Below are 12,416 nucleotides of genomic sequence, written 5' to 3'. Positions count from 1 at the left end.
GGGTGCTGACTCTTTTTTGGGAAGTGCTGGTTTCTGTTGCTAATGCCTCAAGGCAGTGGTTTTGGGAAAACAAAATGGTAAAAAAGGAGAAAAATTAATCACTACATAATAAAATACACATCTGTTACAAGGTTCTGATGTATATGAAAGGAAAATGGAATAGAGTACCAGTAATCAAACCTGTTTATATAATTTTTTCCATTACTTTATGCAACTGTTGCTAGGCAGTCATGTGCCATGGTGATGAGTGGAGTGTGACTACCTAGACAGATTAGAGAGACATATGTTACTGAACACATTATGTATGGTGTGTTTTCTCTCTAGACAGCTGTATAAAAGCAAGACACCAACTATTTTTCCTCCCCAAAAGGACTGCAAGGTCAGAAGGTTCAGAGAAATAGTTCAAGGGGTCTGACCTTGTGGCAATACAGGTATCACTTTCTGCTCTTGGTTACACAGTTCTCTCTAGTGACTTAGAGTGAATGTATTACTGCATTTTAAATAGAGGTTTAAATGAATAGAAATAATTTTTTTTTAAATCTGCACTTTTTATAATGGTTTTACAAGGCATGCAATTTACTTCCTAAGTGGGTTTGTAAAACCTGCCGTATTCTTTCCAGAATCAGCTAGAAATACAGAATATAGGAATTTAGAAAGATCTGTATTGGAAAGGTGATTCACTCTATTAGTTTTAGAGAATGACCTACCATGTAAAAAACTTGAAAGAAGAATATCTTAAGAAGGTAATTCAAGCAACTGTATGGGGGAAAATTTTAGAGAACAAAAGTAATATAAATTCTTTTCTAAATAAATGCCTTTCACTCCCAGCATCTAACTTGAAATTATTGCTTCCCAATCAGTAGTGTGTTTAACATTAGCAATAAAAATAGTGGCTACAAAGAACATGGGAAAGGCACAACACAGGATTCCAGAATTATGATACCTGGCAAAAAGAACAGCAGGGAAAGTCAAAGTATGAGACTAAAGTCAGTAAGTGCACGGGTAAAATATAGATTTCTGGTCAATAACACTTTAGGAGAACTTAAAATACGAGAAGGCAAAAGAAAAAACTTGCACTATAATCAAGAAAACTGACAGCCGAGTCAAACCATGATTTTCCTGATAGACAGGAAGAAATGTGTAAACTAGTGTAAAGAAGGACTCAGAAACTTTTGTTAATAATCTAAATACTGAAAGAAAAGAGAAACTGGAAGGGAAGTTTGATAATAACTCAAGTGGGAACCATGGCAGCTGAAATAAGTCAATTTTTTGTACATGCCAGAGTAGGTTTTATTACTTTGATAGCAATATTCAGTAATAAAGTCAGATGTGATTTTTGTCACAAACTGAAGCAGGACACCCACAATGAAGTTTCAGCAAGACAGCTGGTGGTGCAAAGCTGAGCAAATGAGAAAAGCCTGAGTGGGAGTCGGGAGATTGGAACTAATAGCCGAATAAATTAGATGTCCAATACCTTCATTTACTGAAATGATTTCATCATGAAATAAATGCATATCCTGTGTTTATTTCAATGTGTAATATGAAATTCAAATTTGCTTTTACATATGTATGTAATCAGTTAGTCCTAAAAGCAGCTGTATTTATTGTCTAAAACTCCTGAATTTCACACTTACAGAGTACCCACTTCAAAAACTAGTAGTTATTCACAGAATTTTCAAACATTTGGAAATCTTACGTAAACTTTCTCTCAAAATCCATTTCATTTGAACATATCAAAATTGTTGACCATTTCCATGGGAAATCTGAAGCCTTTAAAGGAAGACAAACCTGGGACTCCAAGGCGCTCCAGGAGCACACTACGGAAATGAACTCAGCACTCACAAATAAATGTAAGAAATTTTGGTCTAAAAACATTCTGTCAGAACTTGAAGGTAAGGTTTTATTACAAAAGTTCCTCTTTAACATCAATGCATCACATTTCTTGTCTGTTATATATAAATACATCTTTTTTATACCACTAACAGTCTAGAATGACATGGTTGTTCAAGTCACTCCTTTTCCAGTCCAGGCTTCAATGCCAGTTATCTCAATCCTTGATTTCCTAAATTCAAACACAACAGTACTCTCCTAAACCAAGACATGTGCTACCAGTAGTTACTGCAATTAGTCTTTCAGGCTTAAATTTGCAATTCTAACAACAAATCAATAAATATTATACTTGCTGGATACAAAAAGTCTGTTGTTTGTTACCGGTACCCACAAATAAACATGTGCACTGGAAAGAAACCTAACTGCTAGCAGTGTTCTTAAATCATTGTGGTATTGAGTAAACAGGTTGCCCAGAGAGGCTGTCAAGTCTCCATCCTTGAAGATATTCAAAACTGGTTAAACTTTTTTTAGGTGACACTGCTTTGAGCAGAAGGTTGAACTACATGATATCCAGAGGACCTTTCCTGCCTCAGCAATTCTTTGATTCAATTTTAAACATACAGATACTATCTATCGGGTTCAAAATACACTAACAGTCCGTACTTCTTCCTATGAGCATCTCAGTTTAGCTAAACTAAAAGCAAAACAAGACAAAAATAAGTTTTCCAAACATCGCTTCTTGCTATTTATCATTAGTTTGTCTTTGGTGCCAGGTCTGCTAAGTGTGAATTTCTATAAATTGGTAAAAGTGTTGGTACTGAAAACAAACTCAAATTACATTTCAAATTTAAAATTAGCGTATCAGGATGTACAAGAAGATGTTCAAGTAGTAAGAAGAGATCAGACAGTCACATGAAGCCTTATTCCCATGCAGAGCAAGCAAAGGATATGTATAAGCAATAAATTAAGCTACCGCAAACATCAGATTAAAATAAATTCATTTGAAGTCCTAATATTGCTTTTTATTCCATTTTTATTATATAATTACAGCAAGAATGGTGACCTAGGTTAATAGTTCACAGAGATCTCTTTCTTAGCATCCCACAAAAACAAAATAACCCATCATCAAGTCAAAACTTATGACTCAGGCTTTCAACTAATGAACACTGACACAGTCGTAAAGCACATCTACCCCCCATCCTTTTTTAAATCACATGCTGGAGCTATGAAGACTGTTTTTTACTTTTTTTTTCACTTAGTTAGTTCTTAGAGTTGCAAATTTTATTTAATTATAAATATACTAGTGCATGAGTATTGTGGTGAGATTATAAAAACAGACAGTAGGTGCTTAAAACCAATCAAAACGAGACAAAAGTCACATAGGGGTTTCTCCTCTTTTTGTATGAAGAAATGAGAAGACATTTCTAAATCTATAAAACCAGAGAACCATTACCTTCTTTTTTTTTCTTTTCCTCCAATTTCATCCCATTTTACTCTTAAGCAGCTTCCCGGAATAGCATGAATTTTTTCTCTGAACTCATTAAGTTAACATGATACACTGTAACACATCTGATGTTTCAGCATAACGAAAATAAACTTAACTTTTTGCTCTAGTAGTGAATATCACTTTAAAAACTACTCACCTCTGTGATATGAGGGTTAGGATTGAATCCACACAGGCTGCAGACTACAGTGTGACACTGGGTGCACGTGTTGTAGTTGGCCTTTTCTGGAGTGTGCAGCAGCAGCTCGGTGGTTGTGCAAAGAGGGCAGAAGGTTTTCTTTGGGGCGGACTCAGGGGGTTGGCTGCCACCAGCTGGCTTTTGCTGTGGGGGTTTGTCTGGCCCTGGTTGCTGGCCAGGTGGTTTTGTAGGTCCTGGTTGCTGTGCTGGGGGCTTTGTGGCCCCTGCAGTCTGAGAAGGTGGTTTTGTAGGCCCTGCCTGCGGTGGCACTTGTTTTACAGGCCCTGTTTGCTGCGGAGGTGGCTTCCCAGATCCAGGCTGCGGTGGCTGTTTTGCAGGTCCCGTTTGCTGAGCAGATAGCTTTTCGGGTCCAGGTTGCTGAGAAGGCTGTTTTGGAGGCCCTGCTTGCTGGGATGATGGCTTTGTAGGACCTCCTTGTCGTGACGGCTGTTGAGATGGTTGTTTTACAGGTCCTGGCTGCTGCGATGGGGGTTTTGCGGGAGGTGGTGCTTGGGACGTCATTCTAGTGCTGTCTGGTTGCTGTGGGGAGGGTTTTGTTGGGCCTGGTGAAGGTTTTGCAGAAGTTTGTTGTTGAACAGGCTTCGTTGTTTCTGACTGTTGTGGTTGAGATTTTTGTGGTCCTCGTGGCTGGGGCGGTTGTTTCGCTTGCTCTTGCTTAGCATCTGCTGGGTGGCCATGGCCTGGTTTCTGAACTTGCTTTGGTTCCCCAGGCTGCTGCTGAGGCACTGGTTTGGAAGACTCAGTTTGCTGGGGGGTAGGTCTGACAGGTCCTTGTTGTTGAACAGCTGGCTTTGGAGACTGTGGTTGAGTTGGATGTTTCGCAGGGCCCCTCTGCTCCTCGGGTTTCCCTTGCTCTTTTGGGGTTACTTTTTGTTTCCTACTGGCTTCTTCATGAGCTGCATCTGAATCTGATATCAAATCAAAAGGATTGAATTTGTTCACAACTGAAGTGACTGCACTCAGTGGATTGGCTTCTGAGAGAAAACTGGGCATCATACTTGGCTTCTGATCTTCTTTAAAATCAGTCCTGGACTTTGATTCCCGTAGACTAAGAGTAGAAGGGCTCCGTCCAGGTGCCCGTTGTTCTGTCTTCAGCACATCTACTGTTCTGCTTTTACTTAAACCTGGTGGTCCTGGATCTGGAGGCTTACCTGGTTGTCTGGGACGGTGGCTTGTATCAGGCTCAGGATGCCTGTAGACAGAAAATATAATAAAATTAAAATAATGCAGAACCCTAGAAAAATGAGATAAAATAAGATGTATCAGTGACCCTGGAAGCGTTCTGGTAATGCTATGAAGTTTCTCAGGTGCTTCAGTGTTTGCAAGACCAACACTTATAGCAAGTGCATGTAAAAAGTATTTAAATAATAATTATTGTTTCTTGAAAGCTTATACAAGTATTCAGTCACAGATTCATTTATTATTTAGAAAACAATCTAATACAACATCATTCAACCAGATAATTTTTTCTTCAGAAATCTGAAGAACTCAAAGCTACAACTTCCTATAATACCTATATCCAAATGATATCCACACTATCCCTTGGGATACAAACACAGGAAGAGAGAGAAGCCTGAAAGAGACAGAAGTGTCAGAAAATTACCAGATCAAAGCACAGTCATAGAAGAAAAATAATGCACAATGCATTGTGTACTTATGATCTGGCTACTTATACAAAATTTGGATATATTTACAATTCAATATGCAGCATGGATTTAAACTCATAAAATCCACGTATGTTAAAGAGTACATGCTTCTTTGTAAAGTATTTTTTTTTGTCACCCATCCCCTCAAAGATCAGAATTTTCCATCAGATAAATAGGGGTCAGTTCACAGAATTAGCCTTTTTTTTCCTTGCAGATAGAACTACTGTACAACTTCCTCTCAGCATCATCCCAACCTTTTGCAGCATTAAATGCCCAACATTAAAAAGAAAAATCTCTCATTACATCAGAGAATTTGGAAAAATCCTTACAATAATATTTTGCTGTATGTTTATACGGGAGAAAATAAAACTAAGAATGTAGGAACCAAAATCAAGACCATGTCTTCATATGTGGCACAGTATTCTACTTGTTGCTATACTTGGCTGCAGCTGGGGGAAATAATATTTTATTCACTGCTAATGCTCAGGGAGGTAATAAAATATTCTATTCAGTGCTATCACTGAGCTTCTGCTGGAAGATACGGTGTTCTCTTCAGTGTCACAGAAGTGTTGCAAATATAAAATTTTCAGTTTCCACTTTGAGAGAACCAGTCAACTGTGATCTTGTTTTTCCAGACATGACATTTTTTCTTGGGCATTCATGAGCGAAGTAAACAATTGCTCATTACATTTAACTGTATTCCTTGACTAACAAGTAAATAAATAAATGCCCAATTTTGTTTAAAAGTTTTGTCAGAAGTCTGCAGAATTATATATAGTAGCAACATTGAAAAATGTATTTTACACTGTTAATGTCACGATGGGTTTACTATCTTTTCTGATTAATATTTAGAGATTCCATGACATGCCCAGCAATGGTAATACAAAAGGACAAAGCCAAGTAGATGTTTTTGTGCATGTAATTCTCACAACACGGGATTTCTCGTAATCATGTGCCTGAGTTTTTCTGTTAATTAAAAATTTCCACATGAAATCCTTGTTAAGGACAAACTATTTCCAGCCTTCATTAACTTCATTTACCCTTTCCTGTTCTTGTAAAATTATTGGCCATAATACTTCAAAGTTTACAACCTTAATGTGCAACCCACTGAAGTGAGTAGGTGTTTTTCCACTGGCGTCAGCGAACATTGATTAACTCATTACTCATAAAGAGAATAGTTCAGAAAAGCCTCATGATAATCTAGTTCTTTCAAATATTTGGTATTTTTACTTGTTAAAATAGCAATTTTATACTCTCATTAGCAACTAGGTAGGTCTACCTGCAGTTCTGTTTCTTGTTATTTAGATTAGCACTACAGGTTTATCTGAAGAGACACTGCTCACCACATGACATCACTTCAACTAGTCTGTTAGCAGCAGGCTGGTACACTTCCAACATTCATGCTTGCAAGTGTTCAAGCTGTTGGAAGGCTTCATTCAACAATGATAAGAGTGACAAGGGGAAAAAAAAAAAAAAAAACAACACAAAAACCCTCCCCTAAAACTGATTTTAGAAATTTAACTTGGACATTAGCAGGAAAAAGTAAGTGTGGATCCCTACTGGAACAGGGTTCTCGAGCTTTCATTTTTATCAAAATAATGTGCTCCATAAATTTCCACTTGATCAGATATCAAGATCTGAAATGACATTAAAAGCCATGAATCTAGGAAATAAACCCAGGTGATTCTGCAAGGCTGCCGGTGTATTCTGAAGACCATACTTGTCTTGCCTTTGTACATAACAATGTTTCTAAGCAATGGAGACAGAGCATGGCTAACTAGTGGAAGAAAAAGGTATGAAAAGACAAGCTTCTTGAGAAATGTTACTTCTGTCAAAAGCCAGGACTTGCTTCATTTAGTTTAAGGTACCTGGGAGTTGAAGTCTTCTTTTCTACAACTATTTTACAACCAACTACAGACTGATATTGAAAAAATTTTAATTGAACTGGAGAATCAGAATCATCAAAATAAGTCCTGTATTTATTTGACAAGAATTTTCTAACTTTGAAACCTTCTGAGTCATGAAAAACCCACAATAGTATTAAAGTCTTCAAACCAGACCCGACGAGCAAAATAATTTAGTTTTCCCTCATACAATGCTTTTCTCTGTGCTGCTGTGTTTCTCCTCACTTTGGCCTTGTTCCACGGAACTCATCTCCACTCATTTACATATTACAGCAAAATCAAAGTTTACTTTGGAGTAAGAGGAGATTTAATAAAGAGACTATTGGTTTAGTTCTTGAATTCCATAATATAAAAACCTATTAAAAAGTCACATCTTTTTCCCATTCATCAGTATAAATAGTTTTAAAGAGAAACACAATAACTACACAACTCCAAGATAGTTAGATCTTTTCATATCTACAGACTATATATATACATATATATGTATATATAAACTTACTCATGCCCCAGTGGCTAACTGTTGGGTTTTTAGTCAGTAGAGTGATGACATTAAAAATAACATATATTACTCCTGGAAAATACACCATAAACATACTTTAGAAGTGTGACAGTCAGCAAGACCTCTTAGCATTTCCTATCAAAATGCAGCAATTTTTTTTTTTACTGTTGATGTCTATTGTGACCAACTTAATGAACTGTGGGGAAAAAAACAACCAACCAACCAACAACAACAACAAAAAACAAACAAAAAACCAACCAACCAAACAAACAAACCACAACCAACCAACCAGCTGTATTAAATGCTCATATACTCATTTGGTCATCTAATCCTTTCAGATATGGAACGATTCCTCAGCAAGTGGACATTGACACAGTTACAGAGTCATTTGATGAAGCCAGAACAACTGGAACTTGCTTACAAACTGACTGTGTATGTTTCAGCTAAATTTCCCAACCATGAGTTTTCTGAAGACAGATGACTGAAATAGGATAGAAAGATTTCCATAGATCCTAAACATCTAACCAGAACCTAGCTAATAAAATGCTCCAAAAAAAAAATAAAATTAAAAGGTACATTTGAGTTAGGCAGTTCACTTTAGGTGATCTAGATCTAAATGCTTATATTAATATTCATAAATCTTAAAAGCTCAAAGCCTACAGAAGTCCTAGAAGGTAGAGCATTTACTTTAAGGTGGCACAGATGCAACTATGTTACCTGCTACATACATATCTTACTATTAGAAAGTCTGTAGTCGCAAAAATTGTTGCTTCAGGATACTATCAATCATGAGGAATTTATACACTTTAAGACTTGGGTTACTTTGGGAGCAAGAATGAAAGCGTTTAGAATAGGAAATAATTATTAGTCCCTAATGTTACAATGGAAATCACAAAGGAAAAATCCATGTTAGTAACATGAAAAAAAACTAACAGACACTGCAATAAGGACACTGTCACAATGCAAAGCTATATGAACTGGAAGCCAGAATTCCTCTTTTGATCACTGTTTCAGTCACTTTACATTTGAACTGGCATAACCAGGTTAGAAAAAAAAAGCTGTTGGGAACAATTGTAGAGCATCAGTTGAGAGGGATTTTCCACATCTGATTTCTTTGGCCACACTGATTAAAACAAAAAGCTTGAAGCTAAGGAATCCGAGTCGCATCAGGTTAGTGCCAGTTTTAGTCTGGAAGAGGGTGATCCTTAATCCTTAGAAGAGTCTTTCTCCATAGGTTTGGATCAGGTTCCTGGTAATTATTCCTGGTATTCGTGGTAGATCTTAGAAAGAGAGGTGCGCAAGAGGAGCAAGTAAAGCCACAAACCAAGAGCAGAGACAAGTAGTAACTTCATTGCGGTGTGACAGGCACAAAGATTCTATGACGGGAACGGCTACAGTTTCAAAATATCAACTTTGACTATAAGGTAAAAGGCTGTAATTCACAAATTTAGAGTGCCTTTAAATAGAGAGGGAAATGATTATATGCTAACAAGATCAAAGTATGTTTATAGGAAAACAGCCATTTATCAATGCAGAGATATCCACATTGCAATGAGTTTAACCTATTCTAAAATACTCCAAGAATCTTACTTTTTACTGGAATATTAGCATGAAAAAATAAAGTTTCAAAGTACTTGTGTCTTTGTTCATAGACTGTTATACAAAAGGGAATTTTGAGCTTAGTTTCAGAGAACTAAAGAATATTTCTTTTTCTCATTAACATCTATAGAATCTGGGCAGAGTCCTGAATTGAATGGAAAATTGTATTTTACACACAGTGTAAATACACTGTAAATACAGTGGAAGACGTGAAATAAGAAGATTTGACTTCCAGTCTTAAAAAATGGAGACTGTCATCTCAGGTATAATCCCAGTGACTCCAGTAGTTTGCCCAAGAACGAATTTAGTCCCCACCCTCCTTGCCTCTCCTCTTCTAGAATTCACTTATATAAACCTGATATTATATAAACTCATCATGCCTTTATGTGGGGTGAGGTCAATACACCGTGAAACAGCCGGTCGAGGAGGCTCCTTTCAGCATCCAAGACAAGCAACACACCCAGCCCCGGAGCCGGAGAGCAACAGAGGCGCCGGCCCTGGATGACGGGTCGGGGCAGGAGGAGGTTCAGCACCGCGGACAGCGACACGGGGTCGGGGAGGGGTGGAGATTCAGGACCGCGGACAGCGGCAGTACCCGGAAAGGGAGAATCGGCCCCGGGCCGGGCGGGGAGCTGGCTTGTTGCTCGTCGGGCACTGAATTCACTGGGAGGCAGGGAAAGAACGTGGAAGGAAATCACCCCAGCCCTCGCAAAGGCACAACCTCGCAGAGGTAAAGCCATCACTATCCAGAACACTGGACGCCGTGGCAGTCGATTTAAACTGTTATTTGGCCTCTCCCCCTTTCAAAAAGCAAAAACAAAAAAAAAAAAGCAAAAAAAAGCAAAAAAAAAAAAAAAATAACACCGCGATGAAACAGACCTCCTCAATCCATGACTATTTAATGAGGCCAAATGATAGCTGTAGAGGTTCCGAATTGGCAGAGTAATGGCCAGCAAATGCATTATGCCGAAAAGCTTTGGAAGATTCAACAAGAATCCCTCTCCACACAGAGACGCTTGCAGAACCCATCAGCCCTGAGGAGAGCTTCCCTGGCTACTGTGGAAGCTGTGGGGCATCCAGCCTCGTAAAGCACACACCCGCACACGGAAAACCAGAGCGGCGTATGCACATCTCTCCGCGCCCCAGACACAGAACTGCCGGTGCTCTGGATCGGTGAGAGGGGAGGGAAGGAGAGAGGGAGCAGCCCCCCAACCAAGGACCGCCGTTATTATTAGGGATCATTGGAGTGGGAAAAGCCGGGAAGTGCGGGCTCCGTCCTGGTGCCCGCGCCCGTGCAGCCGCCCCTTCCCTCCCTCCGCCGGCAACATGGAACGCCGGCTCCCGGTGCGGCGGGCCCGGATCGGATTGCGACTCGCCCCCCGCCCCACCGAGAGGAGACGGAGAAGGGGGGAAGGGAGGAGCAGGAAAAAGGAGATTTTTTTTCCGTGCATGCCTTTGCATGGGAGGCGGCTCCGCGCCGGCGAGGTTCCCTCTGGGCAGCCCCTGCGCCCTTGACATGACAGCGGCGATCTGCCTCCTCTCCTCCTCGCTCAGCTGGCTCAGGTCCGCCTCCACCCCGGCCGGGACCAGGCGCTGCAAGGGGGCCGCGGAGCCGCCGCCATCCCCGGCCGCCGCCGCCCCTTCGGGGAAGGCGCCCATCCCTTCGCCTCCTTCCAGGCTCGCCTCGTTGCCCATGGCCGCCGCGGCTCCGCGCTCGCCGCCTTGGGTGCAGACCGGGCTGGGGGGCGGCTCGCAGCCGCGCTGCCCGGCGGGCGCTCAGGGTTCCGCGGCCGCCGCCGCCACCACGGCCCCGCTCGGCGGCGGCAGCGCCGTGGCCGTGCTCAATGGCCGTGGCCGGGCTCAGTGGCCGGGGCCGGGCTCAGCGGCTGCCGCCGCGGCTGCCGGGGGAGTGCGGCGGTGCCGCCCGCTCCGCCGCCCCGCGCAGCGCAGCGCATGCTCCGGGCGGGCGGATCCCCCCCGCGGGCCGGGCCCGCCCCGCGCCCCGGACTTTAAAGGCATCGCCGCCCCCGCCACCGCCCCGAGCGCCCGCCGCGTCCTGGAGGAGCGGACGGGGATGCGCTGCCCAACCCCGCAGGTGCTGCCTCCGGCTCTCCTTCCCTCCGCGCACAAGGGCGAGAGAGGCTCTTTCAAGCTTTGACTACTCACTCGCCCAAAGCACGAACTGAGAGGGGCTGGAAGACCCATCCATAGGATACCCCTCCACGGAACCCCCTCAGCCGGGTTGCTCTGGACCCTGAGCAGCAAAGTTTTGAACGTCCCTATGGATGGAACTTTCACGGCCTCTCTGAGTCCCTGACCCACCATCGTGATGACTGAATGCAGCATGTCAGTGTCATTCGAGGATCAGCGAGCCCCAAACTTGTCACTACGTTCCTAATGCAGTTTCACAGCTGCTGAATATATTGGGGAGAATCACCTTCTCTAACCTGCTGGACACACTTGAGGTACCAGCGGTCGGTCTGCTATTGGCATCCTTCATCACAACAGCCTACTGCTGAAATGTTTCACCTGGACTTTTTCTGCAAAGCTGCATTTGGGCCAGCCTATCCTGGTGTATGGAGTTACTCCGTGCCAGATATAGAACTCTGCACTCGCCGTTGTTCAACTTCGTGAGGTTCTTGCCGGCCCTCCCACCTGTCAGGGGCCCTGCAAGCAGCGGCCCTGCCCTTCTATGTATCTACTGTTCTCCAAGCGGCCATCACGCACAGACTTGCTGAGGGTGTATTCCATGCCGTTGCCCACATCATTAGCAGAGACATTGTGTATCATTAGTCAGAAAGATACAAATAGTAACATACCACCAGTTGGACGTGAAACAGCAAACCACAACCCATTTGAGCCTGATGGTTCAGTCTATTTTTCATGCACAGTACAGGTCTTACTAATTTGAGTATAAGGATATTATAGTTGATCGTGCTGAAAGCCTGATGGAGTAATTTGCCTGGGGTTAAACACATGCTGTCTGTTTTAATAACCTTCCTGTCCTTTGCTTCCAAGAGGACTTAGTCTGTAACTTTCCCAGGAAGAGTACTAGCCACATTAGCCCAACTGCCTTGTAGTTCTCTTGTGGATCCCCTTTTTGAAGATGTGTGCAGTGCTTGCTTTTTTTCTGGTCATTAGGGAACTTTCCCAATGTTTGAAGACGACAGAGTGACTTTGAAACAGCATCAGACAGCTCCCTCAGCACCCTTTGATCCACCCCATCTAGTGCCAT

General features: G+C 42.0%; 1 protein-coding gene across 9 annotated transcripts in view; it reads right to left on the bottom strand.

Moving 5' to 3' along the window:
- PCLO (piccolo presynaptic cytomatrix protein) overlaps positions 1-10,990 on the bottom strand; it is a 337,346-nt gene extending 326,356 nt beyond the window's left edge. For all 9 annotated transcript variants that reach the window (XM_032689501.1, XM_032689502.1, XM_032689505.1 and 6 more), the window contains exons 1-2: positions 10,635-10,990; positions 3,474-4,725 (exon numbers count right to left, since the gene is read on the bottom strand). In XM_032689501.1, coding sequence (XP_032545392.1) covers positions 3,474-4,725; positions 10,635-10,876 — 1,494 coding nt within the window. In that variant the 5' untranslated portion in view covers positions 10,877-10,990. The remainder of the gene's footprint in view (positions 1-3,473; positions 4,726-10,634) is intronic.
- Positions 10,991-12,416: the final 1,426 nt, after the last annotated feature.

The sequence above is a fragment of the Chiroxiphia lanceolata genome, chromosome 5 (assembly GCF_009829145.1).
Source record: "Chiroxiphia lanceolata isolate bChiLan1 chromosome 5, bChiLan1.pri, whole genome shotgun sequence".
NCBI classification, from domain to species: Eukaryota; Metazoa; Chordata; class Aves; order Passeriformes; family Pipridae; genus Chiroxiphia; species Chiroxiphia lanceolata.
Note: the sequence above shows the minus strand (reverse complement) of the source record. Positions and strands in the feature narration are given on the sequence as shown.